General features: G+C 35.5%; 2 protein-coding genes across 2 annotated transcripts in view; one reads left to right on the top strand and one right to left on the bottom strand.

Annotated features, from left to right (window-relative positions):
* The window catches only part of ace (angiotensin I converting enzyme (peptidyl-dipeptidase A) 1), a 35,270-nt gene extending 34,529 nt beyond the window's left edge, over nucleotides 1-741 (top strand). Inside the window, exon 25 of the mRNA XM_058792937.1 lies at nucleotides 284-741. Within this exon, the coding sequence (XP_058648920.1) occupies nucleotides 284-483 (200 nt within the window). The 3' untranslated portion in view covers nucleotides 484-741. The remainder of the gene's footprint in view (nucleotides 1-283) is intronic.
* An 811-nt stretch (nucleotides 742-1,552) lies between these two features.
* Nucleotides 1,553-22,412, bottom strand: part of itga3b (integrin, alpha 3b) — a 46,338-nt gene continuing 25,478 nt past the window's right edge. Inside the window, 24 exon segments of the mRNA XM_058794243.1 lie at nucleotides 1,553-2,508; nucleotides 5,819-5,944; nucleotides 7,030-7,128; nucleotides 7,212-7,325; nucleotides 7,425-7,532; nucleotides 7,622-7,798; nucleotides 8,228-8,330; nucleotides 8,804-8,881; nucleotides 9,034-9,113; nucleotides 9,301-9,378; nucleotides 10,043-10,199; nucleotides 10,774-10,871; nucleotides 10,946-11,092; nucleotides 12,342-12,376; nucleotides 12,379-12,477; nucleotides 12,556-12,623; nucleotides 12,768-12,848; nucleotides 13,817-13,953; nucleotides 14,161-14,249; nucleotides 14,776-14,969; nucleotides 15,493-15,697; nucleotides 18,895-18,999; nucleotides 19,100-19,346; nucleotides 20,967-21,043. Of these exon segments, the coding sequence (XP_058650226.1) occupies nucleotides 2,344-2,508; nucleotides 5,819-5,944; nucleotides 7,030-7,128; nucleotides 7,212-7,325; nucleotides 7,425-7,532; nucleotides 7,622-7,798; nucleotides 8,228-8,330; nucleotides 8,804-8,881; nucleotides 9,034-9,113; nucleotides 9,301-9,378; nucleotides 10,043-10,199; nucleotides 10,774-10,871; nucleotides 10,946-11,092; nucleotides 12,342-12,376; nucleotides 12,379-12,477; nucleotides 12,556-12,623; nucleotides 12,768-12,848; nucleotides 13,817-13,953; nucleotides 14,161-14,249; nucleotides 14,776-14,969; nucleotides 15,493-15,697; nucleotides 18,895-18,999; nucleotides 19,100-19,346; nucleotides 20,967-21,043 (2,867 nt within the window). The 3' untranslated portion in view covers nucleotides 1,553-2,343.

Genomic DNA, 22,412 nt, shown 5'->3' with positions numbered 1-22,412 from the left:
TCCGTTCTGTTCTATTCTACTTATGATGGAAATGACAAGTGACAGGGTCAGAAATGTCATTAATATTAGGATTTTAAACTTCATTTGAGGTTTATTATAGTATATATGAGGTTAAATATAGTATATATTTATTCAGAAACAATCTTTTTTTTTTCTGTAATTCGAAGATACTTGTCTGCTAAGCAAGCACAAAAGTTAAACTACCTTCAATAACAAAAATCCAGACCATAGCACTTTTTAACACTAGTAAAATGCTCACACACTTCTCACCTGCTTGTTTCAGTCACTGCAGTGATGGAAGAGAAGCCGAAAGCAGTCAGTTTCCTGGGTTTGAGTGTGGATGAGGCAGGCGCTCTGGCAGGACAGTGGATTCTCCTGGTTCTGAGCATCGTCTTCCTGCTTGGCATCATCTATTTAGTCTACAGATACAGGAAGACTAAACGCTTACAGGACAAATCAATGTCTCAGATGGAGCTTAAGTAAAATCCTTAAAAAGGAACACATTCTATTCTTACCATGCAGTCATTACTTTTTGACAAAATCCACCTCTTTTTGAATGTATATTTATTATTTTTGGTCAAATTTGTTTGACTATGCAATGAAAGGTGACTTGTAATTTATTTGTAAAAAAAAAAAAAAATTAAATGTTTGACTGCTGTTTTCAAGTATTTGTATAGTCTTAGCTGTATGCAATTCTGATTGATTTTACTGGTAAACCTTTATAGAATATAAAGAATTATACAGACGTTCTGGCTTTGTGTATTGTCTGAGTGCAGGAACATTTTATAAAAATGAGCCTTCAATTTTTAAAAAAACATTTTAATATCAGTACAATATATATATATATATATATATATATATATATATATATATATATATATATATAAAAGACCTTACAGACCATCATGTTTTGTTTTTAGTTTTTTCTGTGAGGACATACAGTATATTTTCTCAACTCTATACCCAGGTCTGAGGTATACAAGCATTTGCTCAGAATGTAATGAACTTCAGTGGTTTAGTATCCAACTCCCCTCTAATAACTAAACGAGTCAACCAATGTGGGCACTCTAATCCACAACTTAATTATATTAAATTCCACTAAAATATAAAACTTCAAGCAATTAACCATGTGAACATTATACCATGTGAACATTTTCAGTATTCCCATTACTGAAAGTGGACTGATCTGAGCTGAACTGAAACCTGCAACAATCCTTGTGGTTTGGTAGTACATGTGCATCTTTTTTATAGAAATTATAGCATTTGTTCAAGCATAAAAATCAACATTCTTCACTTGTATGATGAATCGCACCAAAACAGTAGTTTCTAGTAGTCGCTGTTCTGCACAAAAATAAAATAAAATAAAATAAAATAAAATAAAAGGGTCAATACAATACTATTTGAGTAGAGGGTAAAACAAAAAGACATATTAATGTAAAAATCTGAAATGGACAAGAACAGAGTGACTTGTGTCATATTACACCACAAAATCATACAACAACAAAAAGAAAAAAAAAAAATTCTACATTGAGTCATCAAACATTAAGTGAAGTTTGGGGCAGGGCTATATATTTTATTGACCACATCAGCTTTGATTTTTGCTCATACAATACAAATGGTTTTTTTTTCTGCATTGCAGTAATGAGAATTTAATTGTGTGATGTATGTGTGTGTGTGTATATACACACTTTATTTTTTTGTAATTTGAGATTGACCCAACTAATGCTGACAGGAACATGATGGTTTGGGTAAACATTTTACTTAAACACTGTAGTCTCTCTCCATGGGAGGAAGCAGCTGGAAAAAAAAGAAAAATGGAGCAGTTCTTACACGGTTACAAAATTAGCGTCCAAAGACAAAACAACTGGAACTTGAAAATCAACTAGTTCGTCAGTGCTGTTTGATCAGAACTGGTTTCAAATCAGTTATAGCACGATGGAAAAGATCTCCTTGTCTCAATGAGTAAAATGACCCAAGGCTCTGGAAAGGGGAACTATTATAGTGACATAATTTTTTTTTACAATGAAATGAAATTTAAAATGCAATGAAGCACACAAAGCATATTTACATGTTCATGAAGATTTAAAACTAGGAAAATAAATCAGTTGCTCATTACTAAGTCAAGAATGTCCCAGACAATGCTCTGGCTTTGTTGAAAGCGGTTTAATGGTCTACAAATCATGATATTGCACACGGACCAACAAACATTTCAAAATGTTCTCACTGCGTGAATGGCGGCTGCAAACGCCAGTGTCCAGTGTCTGTTGAGTTGAGGCGGGGTTAATAAAAGATATCCTCCAATCATCACGCTCCCCTGGCTCTGGACGGAGAGAGGTGAAGAGGTCAGTAGTAATATTCACGCATTTCTGTCCAGTTGGTGACCCAGAGTTTCTTGCTCAGTTCTTGCTCGGGCTGAAAGGCCAAGTTATAGCGTTCCTCTTTGCTTACTTTCACTCCATGGTACTTTGGCATTATCCTGTAGTAAACGGTCCTTTTGAAGAAACCGCACTGCTCGAGACAGACAGAGAATCAAAGAAACGTCTCAGGTAAGAGTGACAGATATGCTTTGTAATGAAACTTTAAAAGTAAAAAAAAAAAAATAATAAAAAAACCTAATAAGATTTTAAATGTTAGCTTTTATTAACCCTCAAGACAACCCTGTAGCTCCATAAAAGCATCATAAAAGGAGTTCATAGGACTTGTGCTCTATATTTCAAGTCTTCTGAAGACATTTGATACATTTTACAGCTACATTTTCTCATGTTGTTTGTTCAAACTTGCTGCGTTGTGATTGGTCATGTGACGAATGAGAAAAGCTGTTTGCTAGCAAATTTTATGGTACAGATGACACATGAGACTTTAAAGATTATTTTATGATGCTTTTTTTTGGTAATTTTTGGAGCTTTGCAGTACTAATTTAAATCCACTTTTCTTGAAAAACAGCAGCATGAAAATTGCTTTCGGTTTGACAGAAGAAAATAAATAAAATGGCAAAAGGGTAAGTAAATGATGACAGAATGTTAATTTTTGGGTGAATTATTTCTTGGAAGGAATAGTTCACCCAGAAATGAAAATCTGCTCAAAATATACTCACCCTCAGGCCATCCAAGATGTAGATGAGTTTGTTTCTTCATGGGAACAGATCTGGAGAAATTTAGCATTACATCACTTGCTCACAGTGAATGGGTGCCGTCAGAATGAAACAAATCGCGTTTTAACATTAAACTGTTGATTATTATCTATAATAATGCTTCCTCCAGTGAAAAAGTCCATCCCCCATTGTCTTTGCTTTTAAACATTGCTTGATCTGTGCATATTTCGCTGCAGATTCAGAGAAATGTCTTTTTTCACTAGATAAAGCAATATTATGGATAGAGGATTCATGTTTTAGCCGGTTTGAAGTAAAAATGTCTTAATGATGGATTTGTTTATCACAAACACGCAGCTTTTCACTTCACTAAACGTTAATTGATGGACTCAATTCATGTGGATTGTGAGGTTTTTATCAGCTGTTTGTACACTCATTCTGACGGCACCCATTCACTGCAGATGATCCACTGGTGAGTAAGTGATGTAATGCTGAATTTCTCCAAATCTGTTCTGATGAAGAAACAAACTCACTTACATCTTGGATGGCCTAACATGAGTAAAATGTCTGGCAAATCTTCATTTTTTTGCTGAACTATTGCTTAAAGCACTGTTTAAAGGGTTGCTCCACTCCAAAATGAAAATTTTGTCATTAATCGCTTACCCCCGTGTCGTTCCAAACCTGTAAAAGCTTCGTTCGACTTCAGAACACAATTTAAGATATTATGGATGAAAACCGGGAGGCTTGTGACTGTCCCATTGACTGCCAAGTAAATAACACTGTCAAGGCCCAGAAAAGTATGAAAGACATCGTCAAAAAACGCAATGTTATATGTCAAAATTACGTCACCGCAATTTTACGAAGCTACGAGAATACTTTTTGTATGCAAAGAAAACAAAAATAACGACTTTATTCAACAATGTGTCTCCGCATGTCTTTCATACTTTTCTGGGCCTTGACAGTGTTATTTACTTGGCAGTCAATGCGACAGTCACAAGCCTCCCGGTTTTCACCCAAAATATCTTAAATTGTGTTCTGAAGACGAACAAAGCTTTTACAGGTTTGGAACGACATGGGGGTAAGTGATTAATGACAAAATTTTCATTTTGGGCTGGAGTAACCCTTTAAATGCATAGACATTAAAGAATGGGGAACAAAATAATCTTCATGCTTCAATTAGGATTAGTTGAAATTAGTGTACACAAACCATGTAAAATCATTCCATTAGTGGAAAAAGTGCATTGAGATTCCCATTTGAGCTGTACTTCTCTGGAAATATTAAGGGTTATTGAGCAAGACAGACAGAATGAGAAATGAAAAGATTGTTATTTGACTCTGGCAGGGAAGGAATTACGGAGGTAAGCCAGAAAAAAGATTTGCGAAGTGAAAAGGCGGAAAAAAGCGTATGGTAACTAGAGAGATCTCCAGAGTCTGCTTTACCGAAGGGCCCTAACAGTGCTGCCATAGCGGCCCGAGGGCCCCCGCAGGCTCAGTATTCCTCCGTCAGCCTCTCTGTCTCAGAGGGCTGGATCTTTATTTCTGCTTTCTGGGATTTGGCCTCATACATCTCCCTCCTGCTGGCCCGTCGGAAGAAACCGCACTGTGGAGGAGGGGCGGAGCCCAAGGCGGGACATTTATTACTGATTTAAATAACAAGAGGCAGTGACATTTCACATCAAGGGTGCACTGGGTCAAATTGAATTTCATGGACTGCAAGCATGTGGTTTAAATCTGTCCTTCCATTTGCGTTTATTAACCGTCCCTGGTTAAGTTATAGTTTAAAAAACTATAAAGTGCCCAAAAGTGGGCAGTGTGACCAAAATCTAATTTCACGCTATGAGTAATTTTATGTAATGGTACTTTTCAAAAGTTTGGGATTAGAATGAGTTTTTATTCAGCAAGGACACGTTCAAATCAAAAGTGACAAGAGATTTCTATTTCAAATAAATGCTGTTCTTTTGAACATTCTGTTCATCAAATAATCCTGAAATTATTTTTGGAGCAACAATGATCATGTGACACTGAAGACTGGAGTAATGCTGCTGAAAATTCAGCTTTTTTCACAGGAATAAACTTAAAACTGTAGTAATATTTCACAATATTACCATTTTTACTGTATTTTTGATCAAATAAATGCAGCCTTGGTGAGCAGAAGAGACTTTTCATAAACATTAAAATCATCTTACCAACCCCAAACTTTTAAATTGTAGTGTATATCACAATATAATCATTTGTTCAAATAATGTGCTTGTGCTCCTTTTGGATTAACCAGTGAATTAAATACTTAATCTTGTTTCATTATTTTCTCTTTTGTTTGAAAACTAAATGGATGCAAACCACAACATAAAATTATTTATAACAAAAAAATCTGGCATCAGTGAAAAAACAAAAACAAAGCTTAACCCAACATTATGCAACACTTGACTTAAAAACAAAATAAAACCAATATTATAAAATGTTGAACGTAAAATAGCTGATGTATACACGTTACCACACAGTGGAATTTTATGGTAATTTTTAATATAATAAATAATTGGGACGCGTCCTGATCTGTATCTGATTCTGCACAAACATACTACTGTATGCTGGGCTAGTGGAATTCCTTCTACGATCATAACACTTCCCAGCCCAATTGTGACCTGGATTTCAGATCATTCTAAACGATGGGAATTTTTTTTTGTAAAATTTTGATTTGATCTTGATGTCGATCAAATATGAAAGCGCAAATACCTTCCACAGAATGAGACTGATGATGCCTAATAACAGTATCCCTGCGACCGCTGCAACAATGATGATCCAGAGAGGAACTTCATACGGCGTCTCCTCTCCCAGCACCGGATCAATGTTTACTGAAAACTACAGACAATTCAATTAGATGAGCTTTCAGCAAAGCCATTAGCTGTTACACTGAGAATATTTAAAAGGATTTGTTCATCTAAACTTTAACAGTCTGCCATGATTTGTTCACCTTCATGTCATTTAAAACCCATGGAACACAGAAAAAAAACGATTAAGAGTTCATAGTGACTATATGCTTTCAAGCTCTGAACAGGACAAAAAAAGTAGTTCATATGACTTGTGAACGATATTACAAGTATTTTGAAGTCATTTAATCATGTTGTGTGAGGAACAGACCAATTTATGTCATTATTTACTAAAAATCTTCATCTTTTCATAGCTCTCATATCAGATACGGTGCCACTGGCACAGCTAAATATTAGTAGAATCAAACCTCATTGGCTCCTTCATGTCAAAATTAGTAAGTAATGACTTATATTTTGCACTGTATTTTACAGTTATCAAAACGGTTTCAGAAGTCAAGTTATTTTTATACACTTTGCACTTTATACAAAAAAAGCTTCCAGTAATAAACAGGAAAATACCCATTAATGTTGTAAAATTCAACAGTTATAAACTGTAAAACAGCGGTCATTATTCAGCTGAAGTGTTGACTCGGTTCACTAACATTGTTGATGTTAAATGCAAAGTTTATCAATAATCAAATCAAATTTCTTTCACAGCAGCTCTGCAGAAGACAATAGTGTCACGGTTCAGCTTAATTTGGTTCAATATTGATTCAGTTCAGTGTTGATGTTGCAGAGTTCATCAATTATGAAACAACTTCAAATTCAGCTGTGAAGCAGCTCAATAGAAGACAACAGTATCATTATCCAACTCGAGTTTTGTTCTTCTGATAGTGTCAGTGCAGTCAAAGTGATACTATTTCTGAATATTAATTGCCTTTTAAACCCCAGTTCATATGACTTGTGCACTAAATTCCAAGGTATTTCAGAAGACTTACAATACAGCGAGTTAAAGTCATCTAGACTACTTCCGTGGTGATTTACGGTGCATTTCTGGAGTTTGACAGTCTGTGGAGATTATGAACTATGAAGTAGATAAATCATTATTGGGTGAACTTTAATGCGAACAGCTCTGACCTCTCTGATCTGGTTGTCCATTCTGATGGCCGGTTTATCTGTCAGCAGTCTCAGCGTGGCCTGGCCCTTCACTTCCACTCGCAGGGCATTGGCGTAATCCTGCCAGAAAACCACAGAGAAGCATCGAGTCATTCAGTGAGCAGCATTTAGTGAGTACTTCACAAACAGCTACTAATACAAACCTCCAGCAAGGTGCTGTTCCACACGCGAGACCTGACTCTGATCTCCGCCTGAGTCGACATGTTGAGCAGCGGGCAGGAGAAGGTCATGCAGCGAGCCGTCAGCTTTGAACACTCCTGAACAGAGATAAAAGCCACGCTTTTTGACATTTGACATTCGGGTGATGAAAAAAACTGGTGGGACAGCATGAAAATCAGAGCAGACGCCTCCCTCACCAGCAAATGGGACACTTTACGAGGTGCCAGGACGGTGACAGAAGCTTTTGCATGGGGATATCCTGACTCCAGCTCTCTTTTGGACCGTTTGGTAGCTCGATCTGACAGCTGCAAGAGATGTTGTAGGTCGACAATTGAATGGAGTGAATGAAATTGGAAATGAGTTACTGTGGGCTGTTGTATTTCCTCAGACTCACTGAGAGGTTGAGAGGGTTGACAACCTTCCCCGGTGGGACACAACGCGACTCTGACGCTCCTTTGATCACTATCTCTGTGAGATACAGCAGCCATTTCCCATTGGTTACCTCATATGGCCATTCAAAGTCAATCATCAGCGTTCCCAGATCTCCCAGAGGTTCTCCCAGCACGTGCACCTGGAAAGTGGAAACAAAGAACATTTTTAGTGTTTTAACACTTTGAGCTGTTTAAAAGGAGCTGCTTAAAAGGGATAGTCCACCCAAAACTGAAAATTCTGACATTTATTCACCCTCAAGTCATTCCAAACCTGTATAACTTTCGTCTGTGGGACATAAAAATATATTTTGAAGAATGTGGGTACCCAAACAGTTTTGGTGACCACTGACTTGTATGTATGAACAAAAAACTTTTTTAACTTGTAATAAAATAATTTACTGTATTTTTAATAAAACAAATGCAGCCTTGGTGAGCATAAGAGACAAAAATCGGATTTGTAAAAATATTTTGCTGTTCAAACTGCAACCAGCTAAACTGATTTGAGCCTGATATCCCAAAATAAAACACATTTTAGGTGTGTGTCTGAAGAAAGCTAAAGCCACACTCACACGAAACACAAACTCCAGCGGACTCCCCACATCACTGGTGCTGTTCATAGCAGATTCACCAATCACACTGCCAGTGAACGACGTGTCAATCACTTGCTTTTCTCTGCACACGACAGAAAGAGAATGAGAATCACAGAATCAAAATAAGAGTTTTATCATCAGAACTGTTTTTGCTGCAAATTTGGAAATCTGGAATCTGAGAGTGCAAAAAATAAGAATATTGAGAAAATTGCCTTTAAAGATGTCCAAATGAAGTTCTTAGCAATGCATATTACTAATCAAAAATTAAGTTTTGATATATTTACAGTAGGAAATTTACAAAATATCTTCATACTTAATATCCTAATGATTTTTGGCATAAAAGAAAAATTAATAATTTTGACCCATACAATGTATTTTTGGCTATTGCTACAAATGTACCCCAGTGACTTCAGACTGGTTTTGTGCTCCAGGGTCACATATGTTTGATTCAGATTCAGTGAATTTTTCTGTCTAACATGCAAAGATGAATAATTTTTTCTTCCTTGTAAATTTCCAAATTTTTTCAGAATTTGAAAAACGTATATAAGTACGTACAAAGAAAAGGTAGTGAGGACCGTGTTCTTCACGTTTAGGGTGACAGGAACAGGATTCAGATCCTTCTGCTCACTGATGCTAAAGACAAACACAAACACCATTCAGTCAGTCACCATAAAAGAAAAGACCTGCAGTAATAACTTCAGGAAACACATTAGTTCAACACTGTGCACTGAGCGGAAACTTACACTGTAGAAACAAAAAAAGCATTTTAGTGAGTGCAGACTTACGTGGAGAGCTGAAGCTGAGATTCAATCTGCTCGGTGTAAAGCGTAATACCAGAAGTCTCAAAGATGATTATGAATGAGGCCTGTGGAGACGGAAATCAGGGGTGAGAGCAAATTAGCAAATCATATCAGCTGTCCAGTCTGATTAGCCAAGTTCATTCAAATGGCCCGTGGAAAAGGAGTCATCGGAGATGCTTTTTTTAATTAACATGCAAATCCTCAGAAAGGTCACACATTGGACATGTTTTCAGTAAGAAAACAGACTGCTACCTTCTGATTGCTTTTAAATGGGTTTCCCAGATCGCATATCACAGTCTCGTTTGCGCTGCACTCGATATCGAAACCAGACTGTAATAAAGACAAACCAAGAAAGGTAAGAACAGCATAAGAACAATGAAATGATCTAATTGATGAGTTACTAGAAAGGAACTCTAATTCAGTGTTTGGTAAGCTGCCAGTGTATTAACTGTATATTACAACATTATATAATATAGTATTGATTTATTAAAACTATACAACTTTTTAAACAACCTTTACATACAGCATTTCATTTTATTTTGATTCCATGAGCTGCTTTCATTTCTTAGTAACTTGCCATTACTTTATTTTGCAGTAATGACTGGCTATCTATGCATTACACCATTAATATAATATAATATAATATTTGGCAATTTACCAATACATTTTGCAATAACAACTGTACATTACACCATACATATAGTATAAAATAATACAATATAATGTAATATAATATAAAATACCTACAAATAAACTATTTTACTTATGAAAATAATGCATTTGAAGTTATATAGCAAAATTTGGTACAAAATAAACCCCAAATCAAAGGAAAATTTTTTTTTACAGGAAATACAGGAGAAGTGATCTCAAATGTTTCTCTTTTATAGCTCAACCAAGCACAATTGATTATTTGAGATATAACAGAGATCTTTGTGATTTTTCTTTTCTGTGGAGGTGAGATGAAGGGTGAGAGAGCGCCTCCGTGTGGCTTCACCTGAGGGCGCACTCCTGAGTATTTGAGTGAGGGGGGAATGGTGATGTTCAGCATGGCCTGATGGGCGTCCTCGGCCTGCCTGTCTCCATCCGGAGTGTTAGTAACTTCCACCATCATCACCAGCTTCTTAATGTTACTGGTGAACTCCATAGTCTGACTGTAAACAAACCAGCACATCCCATAATTCCCATGTGCATTTAAACAATAGTTTTTGAGGAAGACAGCAGCTTGTAAAATAAAATAAATTTTATTTTTATTGCAGGTGCATGCTGTCTGGATCTCTGTAGTGGGTTTTTTATACTTTTCCAATAAGTTTCCAATACTTTATTTTGCAATACTATATAATATAATATAATATAATATAATATAATATTGGGTAAGTTGCCAATAGTTTATTTCTGAAAATTGACATAAGTGTAAAGTAATACACAATAACAATATAATATAAGTTTTAATAATTTAATATATTTTTAGACTTCATTTATTAAAATTATTTAACCAAATAAATTGTTATTAAGTGGCCACTATATAGTAAACACTATACTATTACCAGTACTATTCCACTCTGATCATTGTTTTACATGGCACGTTAGATTTAAAAATAAGCCTACCAATATGAAATGATAATAACTGAATTCACTCAAAAGACCTCTGAACTTAAATATGAATAAACGTTCATCTGTTTGTGTACACATTTTCGTTTGTCCACATTCACCAGTTTTCATACTCACCTGGGGAAGGGAATGTGATTGTCATCAGCAAATGTGGCCTTGAGCTGCAGGTTACTGCTGCACCGGTTGTCATCTCCACACTCCTTATGAAAGTTAATCTGAGGACAATCACACCAGAGCTGTGAGCAGAGGTTTCTGTTCAGCTGGGATGGAAGTGTGAAGTGGTTTGTACCTCGGTTTTGTCGGTCAGGATCTGCTGGCCGCTCAGCACAGGGAAATCGTCCAGACTCTGGAGCGTTTGCTGTGCTGCTGCCTTCTGCTGGTTTAGAGACACGTTCAGAGTGAATGCTATGGGCTGAAGTTTGTCCCTCACAGGAATCTGTAGAGAGGAGAAAAAACAGCTTCTTTCAATCCTGTTGCTTCTTTACATCCACTAAACCTACATTACTGGATCAGAATGGCACACTATTGTATCTTATCCTATGCAAATCTTCTATGTGTGTTAAGCACATGCATTATATATGTTGGCTAGTGTCACAGTCATGGACTTGTGTTTAAAGTATAAACATAAGTCATTTACCTGTGTACTTAAGTCCCCCTTTGTCAGAAATTTAGTTGCCGGTTATTGTATGCTGTTACCCTGTGTGTGTGGATGTTTCCGTCATCATTCCTTGTGGATTTGTTAAAAGAATTAAGATTACCGTCTTTGTTGCACGCTCTCTGTCTTCACTCCAGCACGTACCTTGAGAGCTAGCCTCATCTATTATTACCATAAAACAATCAATGTACTATCAAACAAACTGAAAAAATAAAAAATAATAAAAAGGTAAGTTGCCAATACTTTATTTTCCAATAACAACTGCCTAACTGTACATTAAACTGTAAATTATAATATAATGTAATATTTTTGGGAAGTTGCCAATACTTTATTAACTGTACATTAAAACTAAAAATCTAATTGTTTTAAGTGTAGTAAACACTACACGGTAAGCAGTACTATTCTACTCTGAACATTGTTTTATAGAAGTATCTTATCCTATATGCAAAAGGTCTATATGCATTAAATACGTGCATTATATATGTTGGCAACATATATTATCTAACTCATGTATTATTATTATTATTATTATTATTATAATAAATGATCAAGAATATAATATAATATAGGTAATTTGCAAATACTATATTTTGCAACAATGACAAGCTAACTGTACATTAGACCAATAAATATATAATATAGTATAATATAATTTATATAAAATATAGTTGGCAATACTTCATTTTGCAGTAACAACTGTTTGTTTATTTCTAAATATATATTTGTGTGAATGTATAGTGTATGTCTACCTGGTGTTCCTCGAGTTATGGGGACCAAATGTCCCCACAAGGATAGTAATACCAGTAAAAAAAATGTGTTCCCAAGAGGAAACAAGCTTATAAATCACACAGAATGTTTTTTTGTAAATCTAAAAATGCAGAAAGTTTTGTGTCAGGGGTTTAGGGTAAGGGAATAGAAAATACATTTTGTCAATGGACTGTCCCATAAAACATGGAACCCTGTGTGTATATATGTGTGTGTGTGTGTGTGTGTGTGTGTGTGTGTGTGGTGTGATCAGGTGGTTTCTCACATTAACAGTAAGTTCCAGCTCTTGACATGCGGGAGCGGAAAAGACAGCAGGCCTGTAAATGTGCTTAGCTTGTTTTCAAGAAAACGGACTCGAGCGCCACGGCGATTCTGGTCAGCGTCTACTGTGTACTTCACAGCTGAAGCAGAGAGAAACAAACACACAGTTAATGGAATAAAACACAGAGAAAACACTCCTGAAGCAGGCGTACACTTACTGATGGCCTTCCTGAAGGCTTTGTTTCCATTGCTGAGAGAGTAACTGAAACACACCTTCACCTTTATGCTAGAAAAATAACATATAATGAATTACTTTAAACAGTACTACAGGACAAGTATAATAAGTTTATGACTAATTCATACTGAAAAATCAAATGCATGTGCCTGAAACATTTGTTAGAACAGAAATATGTGCACCATATCCTCTTACCAGGAACTAACACACTGGCTTGGAATCACAATCTTTGGCTCTACTGTGAAGTTTCTGGAGAGGTGGATGACCGGACGAGCCCTGAAAAACACATCAAATGTCACATTTTGAGGTTAGCATGCAGAATAGACTGATATAGTGAAAGTTGACCACTTTAAATTTAAACAAATATAAACAATATAAAATACAATATGCACATTATTTATTTATTTATTTATTTATTATGTATTTGCAAATATAAATAAATATAAATTAAATGAACATAATATACAAAATGTATAAATAAACAAACCATAATAAAAACAAAACAACAACAAAAATAATAATAATACAATACATTCTATTATTCATTATATTTATCATTTATTTTATTTAATATATTATTTATTTTATTTGCAAATATCAATAAATATAAATTCTATAAAAATATACACAATTAATAAATAGACGAACAAAAATAAAACAATAATAATACAATTTGTAAAGAAATATATAATATGAACATCTATAATAATAATAATAATAATTATTATTATTATAAATTTATTTTACATTAATAAAGAAAGATGCATTATATAAATTTATTATTATTCAATTAATAAATTATATAAAATAAAATATAGCAAAAAATAAATAACTATTATAATAGTAAGTAATAGTAATAATATGTTTATTTTTTATTTATTTAGAATTATAAATAAATATTTAAAAAATACAAAATGTATAAATAAAATTGATTGAAAAAAATAATTATTAATAATCATCATCATCGATTTTGTAGAGAAATTCTTGGGCACAAAAAATGCGCACATAGGCACAATTTATATTTGTCTATAGAGAAAATTCCAACAACTAAAAAGGTTTTTAATATCATGAGAAACAAACATTCAGTCAAGTGTGTCCAAACTTTTGATTGGAAGTGTATGTGTGTATATATAAAATCTGTATTTGTATATTCATGTGGTTTTTGTGTTTGGGAAAGAATCGTTGAATATCCCTCTGAATAATATGAACTTCTATAAATGGCGCAAACTGCTGAAAGACTGAACCTCAAGAGAGCGATGCGGTCATCCATGGAGCCCACCAAAATGTCAGGATAATCATTTCCATCCATATCCATTCCTCCACTGAGAGAGTAGCCGAACGTCTGAAAGCCACTGGGACTCAATGATTTCCCCTCGATCACCTATGACAGAGTCATATTACCCGTTTAACATACAGTAAATGACTCTATTCTCATGGTATCCAATACAAGTCCAGATATGTCAGATGTGGTTAATATATGTATTGCTGCTTCATTATCAGTGACATGGAATGGAAAGTAATTGTAGAAACATTGCCCAAAAATCTTAAATAAATAATTCCATACAAATCCCAAAATGCTTTGCTTCACCTGGCTGGGTTCTTTATTTATTCCATTTTTACTTCCCATCCATATATAGACTTTCCCAGAGTCATGGAACGGAGCACCAACAGCAAAATCTGAATGAAGAAACCAAGACACAACACCATTAACCCTCCATGGCCTCCAGATGGCAGCATTATGACATGAAAGACATTTCTGCATATACTCTACCACTGAAAAGTTCTTCTGCTCATCAAGGCTGCATTTATGTGATCAAAAATACAGTAAAAACAGTAATATTGTGAAATATTATTATGATTTAAAATAACTATTTTCTGTTTGAATATATTTTAAAATGTAATTTATTCCTTTGATGCAAAGCTGAATTTTCAGCATCATTACTTTAGTCTTCAGTGTCACATAATCCTTCAGAAATCATTCTAATATGCTTCTTTGCTGCTCAGGAAACATTTTGTTATTGTTTTTCATGTTGAAAACAGCTGTGCCGCTTCATATTTTTGTGGAAACCATGATATATTTTTTTCAGGATTCTTTGATAAATAGAATCAATAACTTATTTAAAAATTTAAATATTACTGACTCTAAACTTTTGAAAAGTAGTGTATATATATATAAAATGTATTATAGTATTTTCAGCAATACCTTGAAATCCATCCTGATTGACGTCCCCTACCGCAGCAACAGCAAATCCAAACCCTGAGCCTTTTTTACCCTTCAGAACCAAGCTGGCTTTTTCCTGGAAGGATCCGTTCTCGTTCATGAAGATGTAAACCGCTCCTCCCTCCTCCTTGTAGCGGTCGAAGTAGAACGGAGCTCCAACAATCAGGTCGTTCCAGCTATAACAACACACAACCGCACAAATGACATGTTATGTCTAAATTACCGCTGTTTATTGTCATAGAAGTCTTTCATAGCTTTAATAAAGAAGGAGGAACCTGCCATATAGAAGCATTCAGCCGTGTATCTGTTGACATGCTTAAGTATGAAGCTTAACAGGATCTTTGCAAAGGCTCATGGGGAAAGTTAGACATGCTTTGGTCCACTTGCTTTGAATTTACTTTCAAACTCAGTGAAGTGTGTCACAAATCAGTCTCTGTGATGATAATGGATTATTGGTTATGAAAACAGTGATGCTGGCAAGTTACACCAATAGTTACAAAGCTGTGTAAGCAATATTATGCTTCTTTATATACAGTGATGCATTGGACCCCATCGACTTTTCTTGTACAGTTCTTTTGTATATTTTTTCTTCTTTTGAATATATTTTATAAAATCCACTGAACATCAAATTCTAAGAACACGTTTTAACAGATTAGCCAGTTACAGCATGGATAATGATTGAGTTACACAGTGACTTACTCATCATTGTTGAGGTCCGTCACCGCCAAGCAGCTGCCGAAGTACGACCCTATTTGTTCCCCTGGGATCGTCATCACTGGGTTAAGGAGCAAATCTTGTTTTTCTGCAAGGATCACTGAACCTTTGAAATTGTCTCTGGGAGCCCCCGTCACCACAGTGTTCTTAGAGCGATCCAGTAACTTTATGTCCTCCAGCACAGAGTAACCTGAAGAAAGAGATGAGGATTCTTAAACGTCAGTGTGTGACCAGCAGTGAAGCTACTTTGAGACTGTAGCTTGTCAAGATACTAGAAAGTTTAATCACAGTAGAATTGACTAGTTAAAAAGTGGAAAAAAGTTAGCTATTCAACATTTATTTATTTATTTTTCTGATAGGAAAAGTGGGAGAGAGAGAGAGAGAGAGAGAGAGAGGGACAGGATCAGGAAAGGACCACAAGGTGGGATTCGAACTCGGGACACCCGAAGCGCAACGAGGTTATCGGCGCCAACTTTATTTTATTTTATTTTATTTATTTTTATTTTATTTTATGCAGACAGAACAGTATTTATCTGGCAAAAAAATCTCAGTTAGATTGACAATAGTAAACAGCATTTATTTAAATGCAAATTTAAAAAAGTAAACATACAAAACTTATTAAAAAAACCCCACTACAATTAATGCATAAAAATAATGTTTTTGGGTAAGATTACTTTATAATGCTATTTGCTATACAGAAAAAGACGTAAAATGCCATGACAAAAAAAAAAAAAGTATTTGATCAAATTATTATAAACAGATAAAACTATCAAATTAACACTTAATATACAATGCAAACAACAAAAAATTACAACAATTTTTTAATAATAATAATTTATTAAAAATGACTGTTAAAATGATCTTAAGAATTAAACATGCCAAATATGCAAACACTGACCATGAAGAAGGCTATGTTGTCATTCAGTTTAGTAGTTAACAAAGTCATGCTAAACATTCATAAGAGCAATGTTCTTATCCATAGCAATTCTTATTACTAAAAACTATTACAGTAACAAGTATTGTTGCATGAGACTGTAAATTGCAAAACACGATCTTAAATAAAACACCTTTCACAAACATCTAGATGTCTGTCTCTTTTAAAGTTTACTAGTAGTGTATATAATGAATTGCATTTGTAGATGTTATATCCAGGGATGCATGTAAGTTTTGGTTCTGGTTCTCATGAGAGCACCTGGAGATTCAGTTTGGTGCTCACCCAGCACGTATAGTGTGACACATTAAATATACCTATTAAAAAAATAATGGTAATAATAGTATTATTGCACATTTAGTTTTTAAATAAAATAAACAAATTTTTATTTTGGCGGCTGGCAATACATTCCAGGACGTGATTAAAAATGTCTAATATAATTTTTTCTTTGCTACTTACTCCCAAAATTAAAAACTGCACTCGAAAAGAAAACAAGATGACTTTGAATAGCATCATTGTATAGTTGTGTTAGGATGAGCTGAGCAAGTCTTGTACATGTATTGCCTGGTTTGAGATTAACTTCCTGCTTGACGAGGAAGTAATGGATACAAAAAAAAAAAAAAAGGATGAGACATGCTGTCACGGTGCACACAGCAGGGAGGAACGAGGAACACGCAGATGAGGAGTGACTTCAAAATAATAGTCTTTAATGACGACATCAGGGCAGGGCAAGACAAGGCAAGGTTGAGACAGACAGGAACACCGGGGAATAACGAGTAGACCAGACCAAAACTAACTAAACAGGCAGGAACTAATACACATGACAATTACTGATAATGACTAAAACACAGCTGGACAAAACTTCACTAATAATCACACTAAACAAGGACAGGAACGTGACCAAATAAGGAAACAAGAGGCGGGAACACATGACACAAAGGACAGAGGACTGACATAACTCCCCCCTCCCGGAAGGCGCGACCCGCACCATAACAGTTACACCAGGGAGGAAGGGGGGGGGGGGGGGCCCTCTGGAGGCCCCTCAGGACAGACATGGACAGGAACACAGGACAGGGACCTCTAGAGCGGAACAGACAGATGGAGGCCATGGCAGGGCTGGGAGCTCAGGCGGCCATGGCAGATGGTCTTCATGGCTGTGGCCACATTCCTCGGCCCGCCCACCCCACCCAGAGCTCTACTACCCAAATTTCCTTGGGGAATCTAGGGGTTATCAGGAGCCCTCCGGGGCTTAACGAACAGGACAGGACAGTGCACTGGCCAAACACACTGGACAGGACAAGACAGGATAGCTGAGGCTTTTTCTGGGCATGACAAGGAGTCAGGGGCCCTCACAGGGTCCCTCAGCAACCGCCTCCACTTCCACGACAGGAGGGGCATGGAGTCCATGGAGACTCGACAAGGTTTGATTAAAATTGCTCCTGTGGGCACAACAAGATTAAAAACGGCACTCCTGGCCGTGACATGTGGACTAGATCCACGGGGACCCAGCACTGGACTGGAGTCAGCGGCGGCCGGCGGGCAAGAGGGAGCCGTGGACAGCGGCATTGCTTTTCCCGCGAATGGCGGGCTGAAGAGAGCCGCGGGCGGCAGCAGACTGGAGGCTCGCGGCCAACGGACTCGCGGCACTCGCGCCACTTGCTGTGGGCTACGGCGGGATGACGAGCGGCGACTTCCATGCCGCGGGACAAACAGACAGGAACAAAAAAAACAAAAGACTTTTAAAAAAGGAAAACAAACGTAGTGCTGTCTTCTGTCACGGTGCACACAGCAGGGAGGAACGAGGAACACGCAGACAAGGAGTGACTTCAAAATAATAGTCTTTAATGACGACATCAGGGCAGGACAAGGCAAGGCAAGGTTGAGACAGACAGGAACACCGGGGAATAACGAGTAGACCAGACCAAAACTAACTAAACAGGCAGGAACTAAATACACATGACAATTACTGATAATGACTAAAACACAGCTGGACAAGACTTAACTAATAATCACACTAAACAAGGACAGAAACGTGACCAAATAAGGAAACAAGAGGCGGGAACACATGACACACAGGACAGAGGACTGACACATGCATGCATATGAGTGTGAAGTATATATATGTGAAAGTGACAATATATGAATGTAGGTATGTAAGAATAAAGAATATATATGTGTGGAAGTGTAAATATGTGTGCATGAATGTCAGAAAATATGCATGTGTTGAAAAGTAAAGTATGTGTATATATATAGAAGAAGAATGAATGTATGTGTGTGAAATAAGTAGAAATATATGTATGCAAAAGGAAAGAGTAAGTGTGTGAGAGCAGCAATATACATACTGTATGTGAAAAGTGAATGTAGGTGTGTGAGAGCAGAAATATATGTATGTGAAAGGAGAATGTATGAATTATGGCTTGTACAGCCCCTCATAAAAACCAAAATAATGTACATACCTATATAGATGTTGAGTCTGTCCTCGCCTAGCTTTCCGAATGTTATTTCATTGGCATCTCCAGCAAAATCTGAGTTGGGGTCTCTCTCTTTCATATGGACGGTTCCTATATGAACAGACGAACCCCTTTTATTAACTATATGACCCTGAAGGATGATCTGACACAGAGCTGACGCACCAGGTTTGGTTGGTTTTCCCGTACTCACCCTGCCACACAAAGCTGCCGGGCGTCCCAAAGTACACGTCATTCTCCGTCATGCCCCCTGAGATGCCCATGTTACACATGCCCTCCAGGTTCTGATCATAGTTGAAGTCGCAGAGCTCGTAAGTGTCAGACTGCCAGTAATCAGACGGGTCGTAGGTCAGGTCGTTGCCCCGCACATAACATTTGCCCACCATACGCTGCTGCTCTTCAGCACCCAGCAGTTTCTTTACATAGCGATGACCACACGCCTGCCAACATGAAAGAAGAGATGAACATAAGGAATTCTGATTAGCGTCTGTTTTCATTTGAATTTTTTAAATGATTATTTGAGTCTTTAAGAAACAGACACCAAATTATAAAGCCTGTGCATTCAAAATTATAATGTCAAAAGTTTGGAATAATTACGATTTTTCATGTTTTTAAAAGAAGTCTCTTATCCTCACCAAGGCTGCATTTATTTGACCATAAATACAGGAAAACGGCAATATTGTGAAATATTATTATATTAAATATAATAAATGCTTTCTATTTGAACATATTATAAAATGTAATTTATTTCTTTGATGCAAAGCTGAATTTTCAGCATCATTACTCCAGTCTTCAGTGTCACATGATCCTTCAGAAATCATTCTAAAATGCTGATTTGCTGCTAAATTATTAGCAACTATTATTGATTAGACATTTTTATTATTATTATCATCAATGTTGAAAACAGTTTTGGCTGATTCATATTTTTGTGGAAGCCATGCAACATTTATTTTTATTTTTTTTCAGGATTCTATGAATAGAAAGTTCCCAAAAAAATAAAAATAAATCCTGTTTACCCCAAACTTTTGAATGGTGTGTATCACAGTTCCCACAAAATTATCAAGCGGTAAAACTGTTTTCAACATTTATAATAATCAAAACTGTTTCTTGAGCATCAAATCAGCATATTAGCATGGTATCTGAAGGATTATGTAAAGACTGGAGTGTTGAAAATTCACAGGAATAAATGTGACCCTGGACCACAAAACCAGTCATAAGGGTCAATTTTGTGAAATTGAGATTTAATAAGCTGAATAAATAAGCTTTGATAAATAAGGTTTGTTAGGTTAGGAAAACTATTGAGAAAATCGCTTTTAAAGTTGTCCAAATGAAGTTCTTAGCAATGCATATTACTAATCAAAAATGAAGTTTGGATATATTTATGGTAGGAAATTTACAGAATATCTTCATGGAACATGATCTTTACATAATATCCTAATGATTTTCGGCATAGAAGAAAAATCGATCATTTTGACCCATACAATGCATTTTTGGCTATTGTTACTTACTTGACTGGTTTTGTGGTCCAGGCAGGGTCACAAATGACATTTTAAAATATATTCAAAAAGAAAACTGTTATTTTAAATTATAATAATATTTCACAATATTACAAGAAGTTTTACTGTATGTTTCATTAAAATAAATGCAGCCTTGGTGATCATAAGATATTTCTTTCAAAAACATAAAAGAGCTAAATTATTACAAACTTTTGACGAGTAGTGTAAAAGTACATGACAAGCCATGAACATTGTCCCAGCCCACATAATAAAAAGGTGGCCCACTAAGGTAATGAACTCTACTCCTAAAGACAGCTTCAAGTTTATTATCAACCAATGACACCTAAAACGGCTAATCAAGGTCTTCAAGATTACTTCAAAATGACAGGCAGGAGTGTAAAAGCAGGGTTTGAACTGCACTGAAGAACAGTGGCCTGAGTGCATCTGACCCTCTCATTGAGTCCAGAGAAGGGATCCAAACAATTTTGTTTGTCGATTTAAAGTGATGGAATTGCCTTTGCAAATAAACAGTTTATTATATAAAAAAGATGCATCTGATCTCACCAGCACACGTCCTCCATGCCTCTGACTGGCCACGGTCACTCCCAGCCACATGCCCTCCACCATCTCTGTTGACTGCGCTGGAGGAGAAACACACTCAATCAGACAGCAGTGACTTTATACCTCAGTCTGCTCAAAAATATCTGAATCTGAATGATGAGGTAGCAGCATGCTCAGCTGTTGGCTTGAGAGAGATTCTCAAACAGAAATAATAACATAAGCATGCTTTTAAAAAGAGTATTTGTAATGGAAATAATATACTTCAAAAGAAGTGTGAATTGAATGGAATATTTTCGGACAGTTACACTGTAAAAAGTGATAAGTTGGCTTAACTTAAAAAAATTGAGGAAACCCGTTGCATTAAAATTATTAAGTAAATAATATTTTTTTTAAAAACTTGACAATTCACTTAACTTATTTTTTTTAAATTATCATTTACTTAAAAATTTTAAGGCAACAGGTTTCCTAAATTTTTTTTTAAGTTAAGTCAGCTTATCACTTTTTACAGTGTTAGCTGCATGTTATTTACAATGAAATGAAAATGCATTGTGGTTTAAATTGATATTAAATACAATTAGTTGAACTTAAAAGTGCTTTTTTGACCCACTTAAGTAGAATTAAAGTACATCTTTACATGTAATTTCATAATTACTTCTGTTGTCTTTCAGATATGGTTATGCTGAATGTTTTGACAAGCATTTATGGTAAATTAAAATATACTTTGCACTATAATACTATACTATCAGCATTTGATGTGGATCAAAAATGTTCATCAAAGTTGTCCTAAGACAAGAACGCATTTTGGTTTTAGGACAACTTTGATGAAAGGTTTTGATCCACTTCAAAAGTTGACTTCTGTACTTGAATTGGGCATGTCATATTTAAATAAATTGTAATTACACATTTGAAATGAAGTTTAGTACATTTCATTTTGAATGCAATATCAAATAACACAATACAGTTCAAATTAAAATGAAGTTCATTGTGGTTTATTATGTTAGTCAGCACACCAAAATAAATGTACACTGTAAAAAGTGATAAGTTAACTTAACTTAAAAAAATTGAGGAAACCTGTTGCCTTAAAATTTTGAAGTAAATGATAATTAAAAAAATAAGTTAAGTGAATTGTCAAGTTAAATTTTTTTTTAAATTACTATTTACTTAATAATTTTAAGGCAACAGGTTTCCTCAATTTCTTTAAGTTAAGTCAACTTATCACTTTTTACAGTGTACTTCTTTAAAATGTACTTTGAAGAGTTTTATAGCAAATATAATTTCCAGGAGTGCAATACTATTAAGCACACTTAGACACTTGCAATGAAAATTTAAATGCTAGCAATCTATATTTCCCATGAATTCAAAAGATATCATTTTCTGAGTGCTTTTGCTGAAACAAAATTTTGACTAGTGCTAAAGTTGGTGTTTTATGTTTTTTTTTTTGTATACTTA

This window comes from Onychostoma macrolepis, chromosome 12 (assembly GCF_012432095.1).
Source record: "Onychostoma macrolepis isolate SWU-2019 chromosome 12, ASM1243209v1, whole genome shotgun sequence".
Lineage (NCBI taxonomy): Eukaryota > Metazoa > Chordata > Actinopteri > Cypriniformes > Cyprinidae > Onychostoma > Onychostoma macrolepis.
Note: the sequence above shows the minus strand (reverse complement) of the source record. Positions and strands in the feature narration are given on the sequence as shown.